The sequence below is a fragment of the Haemaphysalis longicornis genome, unplaced genomic scaffold, assembly GCF_048455015.1.
Source record: "Haemaphysalis longicornis isolate Haplotype H1 unplaced genomic scaffold, Haemaphysalis longicornis Haplotype H1 scaffold_7, whole genome shotgun sequence".
In the NCBI taxonomy this organism is placed as follows: Eukaryota; Metazoa; Arthropoda; class Arachnida; order Ixodida; family Ixodidae; genus Haemaphysalis; species Haemaphysalis longicornis.
Window position 1 is genome coordinate 158,739,249 of NW_027526422.1, and position 23,060 is coordinate 158,762,308.

General features: G+C 44.6%; 1 protein-coding gene across 1 annotated transcript in view; it reads right to left on the bottom strand.

Moving 5' to 3' along the window:
* Nucleotides 1-23,060, bottom strand: part of LOC144145389 (sodium-coupled monocarboxylate transporter 1-like) — an 82,475-nt gene that overhangs the window by 22,370 nt on the left and 37,045 nt on the right. The window contains exons 9-11 of the mRNA XM_077676976.1: nucleotides 7,241-7,350; nucleotides 7,096-7,163; nucleotides 3,773-3,859 (exon numbers count right to left, since the gene is read on the bottom strand). Of these exons, the coding sequence (XP_077533102.1) occupies nucleotides 3,773-3,859; nucleotides 7,096-7,163; nucleotides 7,241-7,350 (265 nt within the window). The remainder of the gene's footprint in view (nucleotides 1-3,772; nucleotides 3,860-7,095; nucleotides 7,164-7,240; nucleotides 7,351-23,060) is intronic.

Below are 23,060 nucleotides of genomic sequence, written 5' to 3' on the forward strand. Positions count from 1 at the left end.
CGGCACCGAAAGAAAAAATGGAACACGCGCTTCCCTTGGTGCAGAGATAACACAGACCGGCGCAGCCGGGCGGTAAAAGCAAAACACAAATAAACAAAACCAATGTATGGTTCGCGGCAATATGAAGATTAGCGTCTCCCTGATTGGGTGACTGCACTGCCCAGAAGCTCCCGAAAAAAGAAGGGAAAAAAGTTAACGGTCCATCTGAATTATGCTGAGAGTAGCCGAGAATATAATCAGTTTTCCGCGTTAAGATTACGTACCCCGAAATCTCGTTTGCCTCGTTTCTGGTAAATAGAGCACGTATTGTGTGAGGAGCTGCAGCATGTATGCGGGAGCCTGCTGAGCCTCAATGCTTTGTATGAGCGTGTTCAAATAACGTTGATGTTTACTCAAATACAGTATTTCATTATCAAAATGTGTTTAAGCTAGGCATGTTTCAAATTTAGTTAAAAACTGTGACTATAGTCATTTCTAACGCCGGGAGGTTAATAATTTTTACATCTGCATGCAAGGTTCATGTGTCAATTGCCTTTGCCCGATAGGTGTTCAAATGGTAACGGCAGAAGCAGAGATTCACTGACCTCCAAGATCATGCGAGTCTGCAATGCCGCGAACAATTGAAGTGTAATATTTGAAATTGCAGCTATTCTTTGATTTAATATCCTGGGCTAGCTATAAATGATTTATTATCCTGGGCTAGCTATAAATGTACACGGCTTTCTACAGAATAATGTCTCCGGGTGCTCCTAAAAAGCTTTTAACCAATTTTCAACTACTCTTCGCGAAATTAAATGGTGGCGAAGTTTTTTTCTTATCGCTAGGTTACCACTGAAACAATACGTTAATAATTTCCGTACTCCACTGGCCTGCTATAGGCTAGATAGGAATGGTTACGTATGACGTCTTTGATTATAGGCGACCTGTACGCTTATACACACTGCACGTTCCTAATTCTCCTCTGGGTAGTTGACGCGGAATTTGTTGATGGTTATGTGCGAAGGTGAAGCCCTAGTTACTATTCATTGCATAATGTAAACCGACGCTCATTCTGGCTCAACGCTGCATCCCTGACACGAACCATATCAATATCTGCCGTATGTGACCATGAAGTAAGGGATAGTATTGTCAGGATTACAGAAATCGAAGTGAAACATCCGCTTAAACAGAAAAAAACAACAACACTAGATTAACTTCAGAACAAGGAAATCAGCTCTAAAGAACAGAGGTCTTGGACCCTGGGAAGAGGGAAATCCAGCGAAGAGGGCGTTTGGGGGGATTTGCTATGCTGGTGTCCACCTATACTGGGGGATTTGTTATGTAGGATTATAAGGACACTTGCGCGACATCTATGTCATAGGCTTAGAACACACACAATTTGTGGGTTGAGACAATCACGTTTTTTACAGCGCGGATTCACCAATCACAAGGTGGGCTCTTTTGCATCGCACAGGCCACCGCAGGAGAGCGCGTGACATTGCGAATTGTCAGAGAGGAGAGAGACGACGCTAGTGGCGAGGAGAATGCATGACAGCGGTGGAGAGCAGCACAAACTGTATCTGCAAGCATAGTCACTCGCAGGTGGAAATGCTTCAATGTGATGTACACGATGTCGGAAAGCCAGCTTACATACCTCAAGGTCGCACAGATATCCTTACAGTCCGCTTCACCTCTGAACCTAAGTGCTTGGCTGGAGAGATATGCAATATGCAGGAGGAATATGAGCTACCATATCATATGGGGGCCCCGGGACCTTTGTGTATTTCTGACGCATTTTCCATACGCTGGGTTAGTCAACAGCGATTAACTGGTTGATCCTAGCCGTAGACTACTTCGGTGTAAAGAAAATTGGGATAACCAGTGATCCTCCGTGGTGGCTGAGCGTTTAAGGCGTGTTGGTGCTGATGCCGAAGACACTGGTTAAATCCCGGCTGCGATGGCTGATTTTCAGATGAAGTCCAAAAGCGAAAGCACCCTTGCGTGGATATTTCGTTGCGCGTTAGATACACAGGTGGCCAAAACTAGCCTGAAGCCCTCCACTACGGCACGCCTGCAAGCGCATGTGTAGCTTTGCCGCGTCAACCACCCCCATGTGGTTTAGGCCAGCAAGTGACCCCAAAAAGAGAGCAAATAGTCTAGGGTGGTTCGCAAAAATACGCTTCTAAAATAGTCTCTGCATCAGTTAACTTTCCACAATGATCTTTAAAACTCTCAATTATCTTCTGGCGGATAACTTAGCCCATTGAAATAGACGAGGACGAACGCCAGCGCCAAAGAAGCAGCAATCAGGCGGCTGTTCGGGCAGGAAAACAGCGAATGTATAAAGCGTGCTGATAAGCACGTGACAAAAACAACCAGCAAACAAGGTAGCTACGAAGCGATCGACTGGCATTGGGGAAGTAATCGAACAGAAACTGTGAAGGTTTACGTTTTAAACGTATTATCTCGTAAGATACCTACCGCTAGAAAATCGGGGGGCAAATAAACGTAGCGGTTCAGAAACAAGATCATTATTTCCGTCTCGAGCACCTGCGATAAATGTATGGTGTCTTCGCTCCTTTTTTATGAAAATGTTGTCTTAGTTTTTCGAATCCGACATTTTATTGCTGGCATAAAATCTATTGCTTAGGTTTATATTTCGAAGTCGAAGGAAACGAACGAAAGATAACTGTTTGTAAGGGGGAAACGAAGTAATTCGCCTGAAATTTTCACCACTGTCCTGATGCAATTTCCACAACGAGGCTGTACTGTATTTGTGCATCAAACACTTTTGCCATGCAGAAGGTAGAGGTTAGACGCCATTTAAAATTGTGATAGCGTGGCACAGTAAATACAGATGGCCTCTTCATTTACCCTAGCCATTGCTATTCCCCACGCGGAAATCGGTGAGTGTGCGAGCTATGCAGAAAATTACCCCATAACGTATAACAGTTTCTAAACCAGCCCTCACGTGCAAACCCTGCCTGTCAATATTTTGCTTAAAAATAAAAGAATGAATCGAAACATTGACGTTATTTTGGACAATGCTATGTTCTACCGAGAAAAACAACGCGTACGTGACCAATAAAATAAACAACTCCTTAGATAAAAGGAAGAACATCCAACAAAAGAAATGTTTCGAATATCTTACTCAAACAATAGCAGTCTTCTCAAGATACAATGTACTGGGAGAAGATTTCATGATATTTTATAAAACAAGAAAAAATTCCAGAAAGCAAACTGGACAAATTACCTGAGGAGAGCAACAACTTTGAGGAGCAAGAAATGGATGTTTAAAAGCAATCGGATATCTCCATAGAAGCAACATGAACAGTATGTTGATGGTAGGGAACCTGCGTCCTTGGGCTTAGCAGCACAACGCAATAACCATTGATTTACCGCGCGGGATATTAATTGCATTAAATAAAATATTTGGGGTAGTTTACTTAGCACCATCTTCACGGCATTCTTACTTACTGAGTACCCTAAAGATTTCCACTCTACAATAAACTTGCTTCCCCTGCAAGCTCTGCACACGACCTCTAAATTTATATCCTTGCTTCTTGGTACACAAACAAGTGGCGATTTTTATGCTTTCACATAAGCGTTTAAGCTCTCAAATAACAATTTTCTCGTTTCCTTTCTTTAAGGGCTATTCTTAGAGGGTTCTGTAGATAAAAAAGCAGTTTAGGCAGCTGGGAGAAGTTGCTCTCTATATAAACAGGTGTGTGCTCAAACGTGCCTGCGGACACTGGTGTCAACCTGTATTCCTCCTGAGACAAGCGCAACGTACCTTGGAGTTTGCGAACGGCGCTGTTAAACCGAGAAGAAGGAGTCCTACAAAGGGTCCGGTGATAGCCGCGTTGGCGAGTATGAACATCTGCGGGGACATTGCGAAAGAGCAAAACATATTCAGCGCTTGTCGATTTGCGAAGGCACGGAAATGGGGAGACGGGATACACTTTGAACACAACATGTAGCAAACGATGCCTTCTAAAAAGTTTTAAGAAAGTGGCCTCTGCCCAAAGTGTTCTGTCATCTTGAATAAAAATTCATCTTTGGCAGCATATGTATAGTCACAGACAAAAAAAAGCGGAAAACTAAAAATACAAACGCGAACACACCAAATTGAAAATTCTGTTCGTGGATGTCCAATAATGGCGTGCTATTAGTATATTTGGCATGTTTGTTAACGAAATTAGGCCACACGTCAGTTGACATGAATGAAAAGAAATCGCACTATTTTTGAGTTTGGGTTTATTGTGCCGTGATCACATTTCATTTGTTCATGACTGTACAGTTACGATTTCAACGCGACTGCAACAGGCACAAAAACTAAAAATAGAACTACAAATTACATTTGGGCTTTCTCTTATTCGCTATAGGAAGGAAGGAAGTGAATAAACAGGGTTCGTGAGTGGATGATTAGTTTCCAGGTAAAGAGTGTTATGGACAGGAACTCTTGAGCGCATTACTTGTGGCACGTGATTTTTCTACTGCATATGGGCTTGGCGTGTTGGAGGTTTTGCTCCTTTGGAAGTTGTGCTTGCTGTCAAACTTTCTAAGGGACATTCTAAGCGAGGGTACCTGACCGTTCGCAAAGGCATATGAAGTGTTTTCTTTTTGGGAAGAGGTTTGAAGCACAGTTCGAACAAGGTAGCATTCCGTTCTGCGTAATGGAACCGATTTGGGCTCAAGGGGAGGAGTTTAGCCAATATTTAGTCCTTCAAATTTAGGTCTGTCCTGTATGTACACTGCCAGTATTTTCATTGCGGGGTCGTTTTATTGAGCCGGCGAACGACTAGGTCGGTAGAAACGGCCTGCATGCCAATGTGTTGCATATTTACTACGCATTTATTTAGGGCCTGATAAATGTGCGGCTCACGTGTCTCTTGACACGGTAATATGTGAACTGAAGACCGTAATTGCAAGCATCGCTGTTTGAGTAGGTTAGGTGCAGCAAAAAGCGGTTGCTCAAATGTAAGTATACATTTCTAGGAAGTTTGACGACCCTTAAAAACCAGGAAACAAATTATGCATGGACGTATAGCAAAATAAAATTTAAGGTGTTTTGCCCTCATGAGTTTATTCCTATTTGAAGGTTAATGCCGAGAGCATTCTGACAATATTAGTGACATAATTAGGTTGTTGGGGAATCAGTTTCACTGTAACCGGCTATTTCAGAATCATTGCTGATCTGCGCGAGGTACCCCTCGTCTGATCGTGTGGTGAATCTCATTTTCAAATCAATGGCACAGTCGAAGCTTTTTCTTTACTAATGTGCGCAGATGATTCCCTTGCGATGTAAAAAAAAAACATTTCTATCTTGATATAAGGACAGCTGGTGTGCTTGCAATTGTTGGCTATTTTCCGTTCAGCATCAATAGGCAAACTACGTTTATCTACCATCATTCACATGCCTCCGTGAGCTTAGCTATTCGTTCTCAAGCTCTTTGGCTTTTTGTGTTGATACTGCTTTAGAATGACTGACGAATGATGACCAGCATTTTCAGAATCTGTAATATCAGTTCCTGCTTCTTTGCAGCTATGTGTACAAGATGCAGACACAAATCCTCAAAGCACGTCACTGCGCAGCGAGGCCCGTGTCTGATAAAAAATTGCAACAGAAAATTACATCAGTGCTCTGAGCATAGCTCTTCCCAAGGATTTCTCGGTAAGCGTGTTAATAAACTTTTTTACAGCACACCAAGACAACACTAGTATAACTTCCTATAGAAAATTGTTTTGGTTGAATACAAATAAGGTATTGGCATTATACGTGAGGCTATATTGGTTTTATTTGATTATCTATAAACCAACAGACCATCTATTGGTCTGATAGAGTGACATGTATTGGTCCAGAACGCCAATGACTATTGCTTCGATTTCTTTACAGACCAATAGCTATTGTGGTCATTAACCTAATAGACCAATAAGGAATATCTATTTGTCAAATACATTGTCCGGTGCTCTTTGTTTACAGGTACTACCAAAAAGTAGGGTAGCCAAGCGGTTTATATAGTCATAAGCGTTCGAAAATCGTGAAACGCTGGCGCTTGTCATACATCTTCCCGTTGTTTATCGCAAAGTAAACTATATGCACATTTGAGAAAAAAATATCCGTAATTAACCGGCAGCGCACATGGTTTTTTTAATTAAGGACGCCCGTTGGGTTGGTTTTTACGATAGTAAACGCATAATGTGGCAGTGCAAACCGGCACGTGCGGGGAGAAAAGCACCAAAAGAACAGAATTCCCGCTTGCGCAGTTTCAGTCAGGGTGTGCGCGAACACTGCGAAGGCGGGAAATTTGAATTGCATGGGGTCGTAGCAGTAAGCAGATAACGGCGGTACAACCCATTATGGCGAATCACTGCTGTGCACTTCATACAGTTTTCACATTGAGTGGAACGGCTTTAATATTTTGAAGGTAGCAAGCGTAAAATGAATTCAATGAACTAAAGGCCTTAGCATCCATTTCGCCATATTGAAATTGGTGCTCCACTGGGCCCATGATACTAATACGCCTATAGGCCAAGGATAACTTTCCAATACACCTATATGTGTCACTACACCTATAGGACTATGCCAATATACCAATAGGTACCAATACACCCGTAGGACTAGGCCACTATACGTATACACCTGTAGACTGATACATAACAAGCTACTGGTGTCAATAACCCAATACGCTATTGGTTTTGTCTATTGGTAATTTTTTTAGGGAAGGGTAGGAGAAGGAAAGTGACAGAACGCTGTGCTGTCTTTCTTCTTTGTGGGGTTGTTTTAGTGCACTGTTACACTCTTTTTAAATAAATTGCTCTTCAGTTATATCTTCCTACATAAAATGCGACTGTTAAAACACAAGGTGTATTGAAATATAGTTAGCACAACTTGAAGGCGGTACCTACAATTATACATACCACGTGGCTCAGCAATACGTTCATGCCAATACGAAATGAGGCAGATTGTGGCTTAAAACTGCGCCAAAATATCGGCTTGTGAACAATATATCTCCGACTGTAGCTTTGCTATTTCAAGGTTCGAGAACATCTGGATCAGACTATATCTTATATTAAAGGGCGTTTATGCATGATTCCACTCGGAGCATCACTTACCGGCAGGGCGGAACCCAAGTATGGGACAGACAAGCTGAATCCAGTCATAATGAGGCCAGCTGCGAATGCTGTTCGGTGGAGGAGTTGAGGTTTTAATAGCCATTCCTTTAATAGTTTCAAAACAGGATGAGCAGAAAGTTATTACCCAGCATTCTTATCGTAAAAGTGACTCGTGTGCTGGACACTTTGACGAAGGGAGTCACCACATCCATGTATAGCACGGCCGCCTGTGAATTCACCATCGAAGACACCGTACTGCCAAAATACACGACGGAAAAAGACCTTGTAAAACTAGCAAAATGAAACTACAAAACGGTACTTTGCAGTTTTATCTCAAAGAAAATTAATTAATGCAAACTGCACACAGCGTTGCTGGGCCTACGCAATGGGAAAAGCGGAAATGCTCTACGACGGGAGCACAGGCACACAACCACACGCATACACCCACGGCCGCACACACACACATGCATATATTATAAATATACATACTTACATACATACATACATACATACATATGTAGGTATAACTTATTATTAGGATTAAGAGGGTCATTGATTCAATTCAATTCAATTCAATATATTGTTCTTTGTGGCGCTACAAAACATACGCAAAAACTGTTTGGACCCACAGCCTAGTAAGTAAGGGGTCCAATAAAAAAATGCAAGAATTGCTGACAACACATGTCAGTACATAGGGCAGGCCATTAACCAACGGGAAAATACTCTCAGAAATGGTTGGCTTTTCCTGGTGGGAGCAAAGGAACTTGAAAATATTTAGAAAGAAAATGTAAAAAAGATTTAGCTCCGTGTGGTGTCAACGCACAGACTTGTGATCGTTTGTCTATGCTCTAGAAACTGAGCTATGAATGCGACATAAATGACCCCCACTGTCTAAGGTGCCTGTGCGCGTGCGAATAAAATGTACCTTCAGAGCTGTTAGCAAACCCCGCGCAGGAATTTTCCGAAGGGCATTTTTTACTGGTCCCCCGAGGCCCGATGGGTGCTTTCGGAGCGGTTTAGGAGCTTTTCAAGCATCCAGGACCACTTTGAGTAGGTTTAGATGGAGCTCGCGAAACACAAAATAAATTTGCATAGAACCGCGAGACATATAAAAAAATTACTCCAACGCGATTGGCGTTGCGCCGATCCCCTCTCCCCAGACAATGCTTTTGAAGGCCTATTGGCAACATTGGGAATATTTAAAGGCATCGTAAGGCTCACTTTCGGAGCTGGCTGGCTGGAAAGGGGCATACTAGGAATCGGATGGAAACTTTAGAGGGACATTGATTGGGTGTGCGCGATGTAGCGGGGACGACCGTGAATCAGTGAGCTCTCCTATTTATGGATGTTGCCAGGAAGGGAACAACGACGTTATCAGCCAGACATCGCTGGCACCATGCAGGAGAAGCAACTCAAGTTTTTATAATAATTTCCTTCTATATAAGCTTATCTGCATATCAACACGATTTAAACACACTGCCGCTCCTTTACTTGTCTCTTGTGCCTGTGTTTCCTTTCGTGCGCTGTTGCTGCGATGATTGTATACCAAGCTACCATGCTTTTTCAGTATCGAATATCGAGGAGCAGGTATATAAGGGTACTCTTCACGAGTGACTCAGTGGTGCATTTTTAATGACCTCTGTCATTGAACCAGCTTAGCTGATTGAATACGGGCACCCTTGTAGGAATTGCCGCAGTCAACACTGTCTTACACCAAATTAGTCCGGCGAACTCGCTTCATTAGTTGAAGAAAAGGTCAGAGCCTTGATTCACCAAGACAGATGCTGAGAATTTATGGCCGTCCTATATTCATTAACCTTGCCGTCTGTATGACAAGTGGTTTGGCGTGTTCGTTTGATTTCACTGCAATATTTACCAGTCCCTTGAAGACCCCGGCATGAGGGACTACTGCCTGTTTGATGCACCGAACCACTCTTAAGTCGTCTGCACGAAGCGTTTCTCTTTTAGTATGTGTTACCATAACCGCCCTTTCAATATAATGCTACCCTAGGGACGGGCACACCATTATCATAATGCCATCTTAGCCTCAGTGCGTGGCAGTGTGCGGACAATGCCGATGGGGTGTGCATCTGCTGCCCGATAATGAGAGTTTTTATCCAGTATAGTGTTTTTCTGCGTTGTTTGGTCCTTAACCTTTAAGGGGAATATTCGGGGAATTTAACTGCGGGCAGTTGCCCCCAAAAAATGTTTGCCGACAATTCTCATTGCCGGATGCACAGAGGCACTCGCTCTGGGTGCAGTCCTGAATGTCAGGCAATAGATATGAATGGGAGTTTCGACTAAGTAAAAAAGTGAAAGTAAAAAAGAATGTTCTGTGGCGGGTGCTCGGAATGCAACGCCAGAATTCCGCAAAGCAATTTCGGAGAAAAGCTTGCTCTTCAACGCAAAAGTGTTAAATCGTCTGTAGATTTCAGGTTTTGTGTTTTCTTCAAGCCCAACCAAAAGTAGGAACTCCTTACGGAACTTGCATTTTTAACACCAAATTATCATTAGTCTCCCAATTTGTACTACGTGCCAAGGATCCCGGCACAAGCGTTAATGAGAATCGATCTCAAAAAGTAGTGCATACTCGGGCAGTATGATCACCCCATTGATGATGCTGTGCAGATGAACTGACTTGTGTATGACATAGACCAATTTTGGATGAAATTCTAAACCGTGTCGAATCCCCCAATACTAGAAAGGACTTCACTTGGGCTATCAGGACAACCTGACGATGAGTAGAGCACAATGTGTGTCCGAAAATGCATGGTTAATTAAAGATGAAAGTATCTCGACAAGCTTTAGTAAATAACTACTTAAACGCTGTATCACTTTCAAGGTGCCCTCGATACAGTCGTGTAGAGCCAATGTCGTAAGCAAAGTTTTTCTGAAATACAATAAATATTGCTGCCTCCTTACGTCATAAAAGGCTCACGGTTTCTTTTCCGTTCCTTAAACACGAAATGCAAAGGTACAGTCATGAACAAATGTAACGGGAAGATGAACATTAGAACCAGAACACACAAACAGGGCTATTTCTTTCCGTGATAGTAAAATTGGCGCGTGGCCTTACGACAGTAACACATGTTAGAAATGTGTCATTCCAAATATACCACTTGCGAACCATTATTTTATCTCCAGTATTAATATTCCTTTGATTCGCAGGTTTGGTTTTATATTTTGGTGCTCTCATGTCATTTGTCCGTTACTGTACATCTCTTTTTCATTCGTCGGCGTTCGTTGCCTCACTGAGATTAAAATAGGAAATCCAAAAACAACGCCCAAACTTGTGCAGAACAAACGTATTTGCTCCACATGAATTTCCTCAAATGCAGTTTGACAATGTAACAAGTGGCATGAGCCTAATTGGGCTGCGGCACACGATTCGCAGTACGGCGTCACGAATAGCTTGTATTCACTGGCCAGGCACGCATGTAGGCAACCATGTGAGCGCGCTGTCACTGGGTACGTCGGGCTCCGCGGGATGGCAGAACTTGTCCGTGCTAAGCACATGATTTGTATTGGTCGTTCCAGCCTCTACCCCATCGAACGCAATATAATACCTCGAGTCCCATCTGAGTGCAAATAACATCATATCTGTTGACACCACCATTGAGAATCGGGTTGAAACGCAGCAGACGACGGACGCTGGTTTTTTTCGGCGTGCGGGCCCACTGGCACAAGCCGCGTCACGCCCGTGGAGTAGTGGTCATGTCCGTAGCCGTTTCCAGTGTTGCCAAGCTAAGTGATTTACAGCTTAACGTTTCCATAAATACCACCTATAGCGGTATCAGTTGTGCAGCTGTGGTGATTGGCTGGCCCAGGAAAATACAGCAGTGTCTCGAACAAGCTCTATTGTGGTGCCCGCATAGAGCTGAATTTTTTATCTATTTCTAGTTAGATCACAAGAGATTTTGGAAGGTTGGAGATGAGGCCATCAGGCTGATATCGACGAACATCAAATTACATATAGTCATGTGTGTAAATAAGCGCGAAATTAACAAGGACGAACGAAGTGAACGGGAAACGGCGCTACTATCAAGTCGTTTCATTTTCACTGTGATGTCCGATTTTATACGGGAAGATGCACAGTTAATTAAAGAAAGGAGGAAAGAGGGAGGAGCACAAGCAAGTACAAAAAAACAAAAAAGTGAAGGACGACATTTCAAACGATCGCTTTACAAAGGAATTTTTTTCACGCTAACATCTAATGATTGAATAAGAATTGCACTTCTTTCTTTGTCAATGCTAAAGAAGCGGTGCTAACGCAGTTGTATTTTGAGGAAACTATCTGGTAGGCCTCGATGATTTCTCATGTCAACTAATCCTCGTGTCGGGCTACAATCCTAGTCTTATCGAAAAGTGGCCTACACTCACAATCTCGGCAGTCGCTGCAGTGTATGCCCGGATGTCCTTTAATCATCTTATCTAGATTATTCCTATGTTCTCTAAGCCGATCGTTTAAGCAATGACCTGACTGTCCGACTACTGCCTGCCACACGGTAGAGGAATGGAAAAAACTGTGCCTTCTGGAGCAATTCACGAACCGGTCGCGATGCTGCGTTGCGCACTTGCGTTTCTTTTTTCTTTTCCATTGACTCTGTTCATTAGTTTCGACAATTGATTGGGAGCAGAGAAGACAGCGTTAAAGTTGCGCGCTTTCCTATTTTCTTGAGATTGTGCGAAATACCATGTAGGTACGGCCCGACGGCGCACTTCAACTTTTCTCCTTCTTTTTACCTGGGTTCCACGTTTGGCTTGTTCCTCAGCTGTTTAAGCATCTTATCGGCGACCGACACCAGAGGAAATGGAGGGTACTCGGCAGACTTTAAACATATTGTCTGTTTTTTGAAACTATCTTCCACGACGTGGGAGAAGGTTTTCATCAGCGCATTGGCAAAACAATGCCTAGTGATCCCACGTTTAGTCAGCTTTGAGTGCGCCCACTGAAATGGCGGAATCGGTTTCTGGCTACGCGGATCATACTCCCAACAGACGTGATTGGGACGGAACGAGACCCTGAGGTCGCGGAATTCTGTGGGCCACTTACTTGGAGTTTCATGTGTCAGAGCAAGAGGGGCGAGGCACTGTCGAAAATGTGACAGAACACTGGTTACGGTGGACGTGAAAACACTACGCCAAAAGTCTAGGAGCACAAGAAAGTCGTCGACATATCGGCACACCTTAACGACGGCCGACCGCTCTAAGCGAGGAGGTAGGAGCCTGTCCTAGACTGTGGGCGTAGTGCTTTCACGTGCACCGTAACCAGTGTTCTGTCACATTTTTCGACAGTGGTCGCCCCTCTTGTTCTGACATATGAAATTGCAATTGATCGGTCCATAAAATTCGTCGACCTCAGGCTCTCGTTCGGTCCCAATCACGTCTGTTGGGAACACAATTCGCGTAGCCAGAAACCGGTTCTGCCTTTTCAGTCGGCGCACTCAAAGCTGACTAAACGTGGGATCACTAGGCATTGTTTTACCAATGCGCTGATGAAACCTTGGTCCCACGTCATGGAAGCCCTCAGCGAAAAGATGCCGTATTTTTAATGCATTTAATACATATATTAACTTTGTATTTATTGTGCATTATTTTGTCCGCATTCCAACTGCATTTCGAATACATTTACAATGTATTTAAAATGTAACTCAGAAATACTTAGGCAGTGCATGAAAAATATATATTTAACGCATTTTAAATGCATTAAAAATGCTCAGAAAATGTAATTTTAAATACGTGCAAAATGTATTAGTAATGCGTTTTAAATTCACAGAAAATACTGCTTCAAATATACTCAAAATGTGTTACTAGTGTATACTAAATAAAACCTAAATACATTGAGAGATACCATGGCAATGTGTCTTAGGTGGAATTGTTAACGTTCAACTAGAAACTATCATATTGTGGTTTCAAAAAGTTTAATACGCACTAGGCTAAAAATATGCCCCATTGTGAAAATGTAACCCGGCCATGCTCGGAATGCGGGCCAGCAAATGACTGAGAAGAACAGCATGTCTGCGCACAAATTGGCAGCTTGAAAGTTGTTTATTGTACACCTCAGTCGAGTGGCCAATTTCGCCATTACTAATTAGCAGGAATGAATGCCCTTCAGCCACCTCGGCAGCCAGCGCAGATGAAGCGTTGTGCACCAGAGTCCTCGTACTTCGAATTCTCCACGCGGGAAATTTCACCAGCACCTGCAGGGAAAAGAAAATGGGAAAATATTAGTGAAACACTTTTTTAGAGGCAAATAAATGTCAAATCAGTCAGGCCTTTTCTCTAGCCGTGCCAACGTCCCGCGCGAGCAAGGATTTTTTAGTTTCCCCTTCAGAGAGAAAAAAAAAACCCAGCGTGAAAACAATGCCCCTGTGAAGGACGTAAGACAATTTATGTAATGGTAAACATAGTTTATATTGCCATGCGGCATCGGATCTTCAATACCATTTTTAAGAAAGAATAGTTGCGGGGGAGAAGGGGCGGGAGGCTTATGTTTGGAAATTGTCTAGGGATAAAAATTAGCAAAAATTAGGAAAAAAAAAAGACAGAGCTAAGACAACAACGTTACCAAACATGCAACGGAGTTCTTAGAGTTATGCTACTTTTCTTTCTTAGGCGCTTGAATTAACTTGAAACGGTGGCAATTCTAGTTTTCCAACAAACTTGGACAAAACTGGTCTGTGACCTCACAGGAGGCTAATAAAATAAGATAGGCAGTAATCTTACGAACTACAATTATTGTTACGTGTTCCATATTTCGGCGTCACCTTCTTCGGAGATAACGTTCTAAAAAAATAGTGCGCAGCGAAACAATTTAAAAATGCATGGGCAGGATTGCAGTAGAAAGCTTACATAAATGTCATTAGATTGGCGTGTGCATTCAGCTATGCTTTCAGAGGAACGGCAAAGTAAGGTTATTTCGAAAGACAAGAAAAATTTCACGCTGTCTTTTAAATAACAAGCTCTTATATCGTAGGCACCTAACCGAAGCGATTAAAACAAGCAATGCCAGAAAGCGTGTATTTCTGCTTGCACACACATGTAATTTTTTTGCTCTCCGCCGCACATCACCGGCAGGTAATTTTATACTTTTTGCTGTACACAGAAAACGTCATCATTTAATTAGGGAGCAACGCGGAAAATAATTGTGAATGCTCGCGTCTTTAACATACAAAAAAAACATAAACACCTGTTAGCTTCAGGGACCATCAAGTAAAAATAGTTTCTTCATAAATACTCGTGACACCTAAAAAAAACTCGTTTAAGTACACCCTTTAAACGCAAATGGGAAATTGCGGCTTCTAAACACACACAACCGCCAAGCTGCCCATGCTGTTTTCGGTGCCTTTGGGCACATTTCTGAAATTCTCAGGTGGCGTGGTTCAGCATTAGCGCGTCGGGTTCCGCGTGTCTGTCACTCGACCACGAGCGGCCGAAGGGCCTCTCGGAACGCGCACACGTGTTCGTGAATGCGCTACGAAATGAATACAGCAAGGAGGGAAAAAGTTGCAAGGAAACACAAAAGAGGAAGGGGCCAACGTCCTGAAGTTTCGCGAAGTTTTGGGGGAGCAATCCAAGGAACAAAAACAGACGAACCCGCCCGGGGGACCCGTTCCAGGAACCGAGGGGTCTCGCGCGGGGAACTGGTTGCCTCCCTCCAAGTCCCCCTCCCCACCTGCCTTCCTTCTCCTTCCTTCCTTTGCTGGTTCTTGGTTCTGGGTGGCGGTAGGAACAGAAACTGATTGTAACTTAGCGGCTACTCTCATACAGTTTGTCTTAGATGGGCAAATAATTTGTAGTCCCTGGCCATGAAGCACCTTCGCTACTGCCACATGCACCAAAGATTACGTGGGTCGCTTTTAACACTTTTGGTCACTTCGAAACAGACGGCATAAACTCTTTCATGGCTTTAGTTGACAGAATGGCGACATGCGACAGACAAAAATCGCGAAGGCTGCTCGGATTCTCGCCGTATGGCCCGGCCACGCGCATTAGTCGGATACATGTATGCCACAAACTGGGTTCCTTCCCCGTACGGCGGCTGCTGTGAACATGCGCAGCTGTGAGCGGCTGCTGCGAACAGAAAACAAAAGAAAGCTGCGTCCCTGGAAACACTTCGCAAATTTCTCAAGCGCGTAAGCATGGACGGCTGACTTTCTGTGACCAGGCTGTGCTAAAAACGTTCCTGGCTTTTATGTGTTTAATGCAAGTGTTAGTCCTCAATGACTACTCGATCTACATGGAAACTCGTAGCAACAGTCCCCCGTCCACACAGCAAGGCCCGAGCTAAAAATTAGGCGCAAAAAGGAAAGCACTAAAATTCATTTTTTTACGTCTTCTTGATGTCGCTGATTTGTGAGTACATTCCCTTGCACGGCGTAGTTACGGTAGGAAATCTTGCTCGCAGCTGGACGTAAGCTTAATAACCACGTGCGGATTTTATAAAGGGCATTAGCACTCTTCGATTGCAAGGCAAACATACGTCCATTAAATGTAGTGCGACGCAGTACGCGCAAATAGCCGGTATATCGTGCTTACCTTGGCTAGACGGCCAACGCCGCTGCAACGCGCCGTCCAAGCAGAGACTGCGTCCACCCGACGACCGCGCGTTGAGGAGTCCGAAACAGGACTGGCAAAAGAAACGCAGCGAAGGCAGACAAAACGTGAAGGAGGGGTACGCCGCTCAACTCGCGCCGCAGGTGCCTGGCACAGAGGAGGAGGTAGTGAGCGGCAGTGAGAGGCGCCGAGCTGCTCGCCCTCGCAAGCATAGCCAGGGTTGTCCATCTAAGGCGAATATTTTTCAGAAAAAGAAAATTTTCGAAGCCTCCACAGCGATACCGTCGTAACAACGCTGGCAAAGTGCAAGTGTTTTCGTACATATATATACTCGTTGAATTCGATGTTTTTTCTTTGCCGATTGCGTTGGAACACCGCCGCTTACATATTGGTACGCTGAGTTTCTCTCTAATACGCAGAGTTATGTCTGCTTTAGACAGCGGAGTATGTGAAAGTATCTCCCTCAGTTTCTTTTATTATACGTAAACATCAAGGAGAAATTCTCAGTACGTTTATTCATTTGAGATGTGTTTTATCTGGCACTTCAGATATGCTTTACGTGAATCTTACAATTCAGCAACTGAAGCAGCGCCTGTAGTGTACTCGACACGTATTTCGTAAAGCTTTATGAATACATTTAAAATGTATTTTCTATAAGTATTTTTCATGCATTGAGAGTGTATTTCTACCATGTTCGTTCGACAAACGTAAAAGGCATTTGAAATGTATTTCGAATATATTAGGAGTATATTTCCATGCTTCAGCACACTTTTAAAGTATACTCAGAGTGCTGCTCTAAATGTAGTTAGGTAAGCGTATTTTTATAATATTTACAGTGCATTTACACCATGATCGTTTGGCGGGAAGAAATACATTTTCAATATATTCTGAATGCCTTAAGCGCACATTCGTGAGGTTCAGTGCATTTTTAATCTATTTGGAGGGTACTTAAAAGCACTGTATTTTTCCCGTATTTTTAGTAATGTATTTTCAATATTTACTAAAAATTGAGAAAATGCAATTTTTAATGCACTTAAAATACATTTACAAATACAAATCATATTTGAAGTGCACTTCAAGCATACTCGTACGTATTTCAAACGTATTACTTTTCGCTAAGGGAGATAGTTTCAAAAAACAAACAATATGTCTAAAGTCTGCCGAGTACCCTCCATTTCCTCTGGTGTCGGTCGCCGATAAGATGCTTAAACAGCTGAGGAACAAACCAGACGTGGAACCCAGGGAGAAAGAAAGAGAAAAGTTGAAGTGCGCCGTCGTGCCGTACCTACACGGTACTTCGCACGATCTCAAGAAAATAGGAAAGCGCGTCAACTTTAACGTTGTCTTCTCTTCTCCCAACAAATTATCGAAACTAATAAACAGAGTCAATGACAAAGAAAAAAAACGCAAGTGCGCAACGCAGCATGCGACCGGTTCGTGAATTGCTCAGAAGGCACAGTTTATGCCATTCATCTACCGTGTGGCAGGCAGTACATCGGAAAGTCCGGTCGTTGCTTAAACGTTCGGCTTAGAGAACATAGTAATAATGTAGATAAGACGATTAAAGGACATCTGGGCCTACACTGCAGAGACTGCAGAGATTGTGAGTGCAGACCACATTTCGATAAGGCTAGGATTGTAGCCCGACACGAGGATCAGTTGAAACGAGAAATCATCACCGGATGATTATGCAGGAAAAGCCTGTCCGAAGATTTCTTTCTGCACGTTGCTAATAGCTCCGTATAACGTGTTGGTTGAAAACGTCACATTTAGCAAAATATTACGGCGGATGCTTTGAACGTTTTACGACAGTGAAGGCAAAAATCTAGTCAGAACTTCTGTTGACCTACTTTTAAAGTTCATGTTGAGCTTTGCGAACGCGCCGTCTGCCGCTCCAGGAGCGCCGAGACAGCAGCGCCGATACAGCACCCCCCAAAGATCGTTTCGCCTGCTAGCCATGACCAGGAGGATCATGATACTATTTGCCGAAAAATGGCGGCCGTAGGTATAGGGGACAGCTGTTTGCGTGGCTAAGTGACTATCTCGAAAACAGAACGGTATATGTAAACATTTTAGCGGAAAGACTACTCGCCACGCTATACGACGAAGAGATCCGCCGGGCGGTGTCCTTACCCCACTCTCCCTAACATGTCTTGTTTGTCTACTAAAAGTATTATATTCTGGCGTAAATATCTCGCTGTATGCTGTCAATATCTGTATTCGGTGCTCTGAGAGCAACCGCCGTATCATAATAGCAAAGCTGCAACTGGCGATCCAAAAATTGGTACGACGCTTCAAATACTGGTATGGTTTTGTCGCATGGAAAAGTTTTTATGGCGGCATTTACACATAGCGACACATGTGTTATACCCTGATAAAAGCAGCCTGCACTATCCCATAGGCATATTTTATAGATTCTTGGGCTATATTTTTAGAGGTTCATGTTGGGTGCCATCATATTCGGTGCCTGAAAGAAAAACTGCAGTATTTTGTGCACATCCTCCTAATTCCTGCAGACAGAGTTTTTGGCTGCCCGGATGCTTCGCTGCTACGCATCTGCAAGGCGCAGTTATTTGGTCTGCTTCGTTACAGCCTTCCTGGCGACCGTGCACTGTCCGAGAGAAACAAAAGTGAACGACAGGCACTACAGGCGGAACATCTGGGTATTAGCCTGGGACTCCCTAAGTGTACTTCGACAACTGGGATGCATAGTCAAGGGAGACGCCTCTCGGCCACTGTACTATTAAGAGAAGAAAATTCCCACGTTTGCCTCCGGTACGTTAAAGGTTTGTTTGCCCATCCTTTGGCCTTTGGCGCCAATAGTCATGTGCAGGAATTTCTGCAGCCGTACTATCAATGTTCCATGATACCTGATGACCGCTTTTGCAGTTTTCTACTTTGGCAATAACAACAGTGCCTGGCATCGGCAAAAATTCAGCCATATCTCCACCGGCCTTATTACACCCTTCACCGTATTTCTCCCCGCTATGGTTGGTATGCTCACGTATACGTTGATCGGTCAATTACGTCTGGATTTTCTGCCTTAGGTGTACGCGCTACAGAAACTGGGCTAAAAAAGCACGGGTATCAAAAAGCGAGCTGGCAGCAGTGAGAGCTGCGCTGTAGATTATGAAGGACTGGCCTCCACAACCCTGGGTCGTTTTTCTGGACTCCTGCTGTATTCTATAAGAATATAAAGAGACAAAGTGATCAAGACTGACTGATTCATGAAATGAAAATAATATACACAGACGCACTGCCTAAACGGCCCACTATTTTGTTGCAGTGGTTGCCCGGACACTGTGGAATCGCGTGCATTGCGGTTTGGGGCAGGCTCGCGCACGAGGGCGTTCTACGAGATCAACATCCCAACGGACTTTATCCAAGGAGTACGCCAATGGATTAGGAACCACTCTCGTATGGCCCATGCAATTGCAGCAGTGGCGGAAACGGTCTCAACCCGCAATGTAAATTTCGTACACCATACGGTTCATCGCAGTGAAATGAGTGTGTTATACATGGCGTGCACGTCAATGTAGCCTATACCGAAAATTTCTTTTACAAAACTGGGCTGGTGCCATCACATCTATGTTACCTTTGACGTGTTTGAGAGGGCACTGAAGACGTGTTTGGCGTTTGTCTACGCTTTTTCTCGGCGCAAATAAAGGCGCGAAGTTCACTACGGGCGAGACATGTCAGCATGAAAGACTTTTTAGGCGCCTCGAACCGCCCAGACAATGCAGTGAAAGGTTTTAAAGCTCTTTTGCTCTTCCTGAAATTCTCTTTACGAGGCGAAAAAGCCCCATCAATTCATGAATAATCCTGTGTTTCCCACAAGCCAACAAGTGGCAAGGGTGGTGGAAAACGGGTGTATAGATCCATGAATCTGAATAGTTACAAAAATGACTGAAACCGAGTCGGTGAGAAGCTCTTCCGTCTCCTCAGCACTGATGTACTCATGACGGTTGTATGAAATGCCGGCAATGCATTCTTACAAGAGAAGTGTTGTGGACGCGTAGTGTCAACAAGTCCGCAGGTCAGGTGCGAACATAATATAGGCACTGCTAAGTGCCAGAAAGCAAAGGCTCACCCGACCCTCCAACTTCGTGTTTAGTGTATTTGAGAGCTTATGACAATCAGAAACGATAGCAGGAGGAAGTTAGGTTCGAATCTAGAAAAAAACTATTGGCAGCTCTTTTAAAAACGTCTTGCTACCCTCTATCTAACGACGGCGATGGTTGCATGGAAGCTTTGTTGTAACAGATTCTTTGGTTGGCAAAATCCAACACCGCGAGGTATGCACCAGTTTTCTAGAATAATTGCAGCAACACCCGGGTATGCTCTCCGTAGGCCTAACGTTTAGGGTCTACGGCGTGAATGGGAATGGCTATAAGCTGGTTGGCCTACAATAAGTAGTTCGCCAAGTGGGTGCCGCTTCAAAGTGTTTAACGTGAAAATGTGACGTTAGAGCTTAAGTTCTGCGATAATAGCCTGAGGGCACACGGAGTAACTTCATTCTGATCGTACGTCTAGCTGTGGAACACTGCTGTCCACGTTCCGCTTAGGACACGTATAACATCAGGCCTAGTAACTTGTGCTGTCACACGCCCGCATCCTCTACCCCCTCGGTTACACATCAAGCTTGAGCGGAGGGGGCGTAAGAGAGCTGTCGCCAAGCTTCGCAGAGAATTGCTTAATCTTTCTACACTTCACCTACGATCGTCCCTGATGATGATGATGATTCCTATTGGTTTCCTCTTTGATGCGGGGTGATGACATGTCATCTTACCAAAAAGGACTAATATAACCATGTTTTACACCCTTGGTTTAATACTAGCGCTGCTTAGGGCAGGCCCTAAAGCTTATTAGGCCCGAAATACTTTCTTTTCCCTGTTACAGGTGGTAACTGTCCTAGGCAATATTCCCCTCTCTGCTTTTCGTCCACCAGCATTCTAATCTTCTTTTCGTCCCCTCGACAGCCTTGAAGATAGCTTCCTCTTTGATACCCTTAAATCCTAGGGCTTCTGGAAGCCCAATGTTCCCTTTATGTAGATTTGGATGGATACCCTCACATTCCAACACTATGTGCCGCATAGTTTCTGTTTCTTTTCCGCAGACCACACATACCCCATCATTTTGTGAATACTTCCTCACAAAACTCTTAGTTCGCAGGCAACCTGCTCTAGCCTCAAAAAGCAAAGCACTGCCCTGGGAATTATCATAGAAATTTTCCTTTCTGATGTTCATCTTCTCAGCCCTGTACATCTCTAACGACGTTTTAGATTCCATTTTTTCCCTCCATTTATTCGTTTCAATCTTACTTGCCTCTTTTTTTGTTACCTTGGCTGTTTTGGATTCCCCACTGTTCTTTCCGTATTTCATCGTTAGCCTTCTAGACTTTCTTAACCACTGCGTGTCCACGCTTTTAAAGTATAGGTACCTAAAAACCTTAGCCGCCCACCGTCGCTGATCTATTGCCCTCAACCTCATCTCAAATCATATTTTACTCTGAGCTTCTCTAACTTCAAACGACGCCCAGCCCATATCTCCCTGAACTGCTTCGTTAGTTGTTTTTCCATGCGCGCCTAAGGCCAAACGTCCTACCGTTCTCTGGTTTACTTCAAGGCTTGATAGAACGTCTGATTTTAAGCAGAGTACAGCATTCGCAAACGTGATACCCGGAACCATTACTCCTTTTCACATTCCTCTTACTACTTCATATTTGTTATACCCCCACAAAGCTCTATGCTTCATTAGAGCTGCGTTTCGCTTTCCCTTAACCTTAAGTTGCTCCTCATGAGTACTTAAGTAGTTATCCCCTTCGTTTATCCACACTCCCAAATATTTATATTCCTTCACTCTAGGTAATTCGCCTTGCTGGATACACACTACGTCGGTGGTAGCGTCATTGAAAACCATTATTCCTGATTTTTCTGCACTAAAATTTAACCCGAAATCAGTGGCTTCCTGGCCGCAAATATTTATTAGCCGCTGCATATCGGTTTGGTTATCAGCTAAAAGAACAATGTCGTCTGCGTCCCTAAAGTCAGAGAAAGTTAGCTTTCCTGCAGTGCATTTTCGCCTACGGACATCATCAGTCACACGCCAAAAGCTCAGCGTTAAAAGACATCAGACCCCGTTATCAGACCCCAGCGTTATCAGACCCCGGTTATCAGAGCGTTATCAGACAAAGCGTTATCAGACCCCGGGGGCACCCATGGTGCTCGCACCGGAATCGGTGACTCAGCATTGATATCTGGTACAACAAACTTAAGGCTTCACTCGGAAAATGAATTGGCGCAGATTGCAGTACTGGTGCAAATTTGGATAAAAAGCAGAGCTGGGGTTGACCTAGCATCTCCCCAAACTGGAGCCGGACCCCAGATGAGAGGGATCCGAAAGAGGAAGTCTATGCACGTTTGCCGTACGGTGAGGGGCAATCCAAGATTGCTACCCTCGACAATAATGACCGTCAAGACTCATCGCCGCCGAACGAGTCTAGCCCGCTTGCGTCACTTGCCTCCGACCCAACCAGTATTCCCCGTGTTTAACGACCGCTTCCCGGAAATCCCGAGCTCAACCTACCAAAAACGCCACCTGTGCAATACAATGGTGTCCTCCTCTAGAGGGGGGGAGGGTACACTGCAGCGACCAGCGCGCCACAAGTCTCCCGCGCCGAAGGCGACGACAAGGAATGCGGAAGCTCTAGCATGGCGTAAGCCCACGCGCAGGCCTGGACGACGCCTGACGCCAGTCACGAGGCGGGCGCACCATGTCGCTCGGTATTTTTTAAGTGCGAATGCACTTCTTAAGCGAGCCTGAATCGTCCGCCGCCGTCGTCCGCATAGCAACAGCTGCGGGTGCGCGCGCTCCTTGTCTTCCCTAGCAACGGGGGGAGATGGGCGCGCGCTACTCTCCTCCTCCTCTCTCCGCTAAGTGACTGCGGGCGTTGGGCGCCTCCTCTCCACTTCGGGCGGGAGAGCTCTCGCTCGCGTAGCGGGCGCTCCGCATTCCGACGCGTGAGGGCGCTCGTGTAGCCCTCGCCGTAACGGCGAGCGCTACTCTCCTCCTCGCATCTCCGCTCAGTGACTGCGGGTGTTGGACGCCTCCTCTCCACTTCGGGCGGGAGAGCTCTCGCTGGCGTAGCAACCGTGCATTCGCACTTACACACTCTCCCCCACGGGGAAGTGCGAGGGAATTTTTTTTTGCTATAGCCATTGCGTGGAGGTCGTGCCGGGCGGCTCGAGCGGGGGGAGTTGTTTTCGCTTACACCAACAAACCAAGCTCAACTTTTAACAGCTATGCTGTTAAAAATGGCAGGCAGTGATGGTCGTTTTTGCATGAAGAGCAATATCCTGCCTCGTTAAGCTCGCAGAGATAATACTGCATTCATACATGCTCAATGCCAC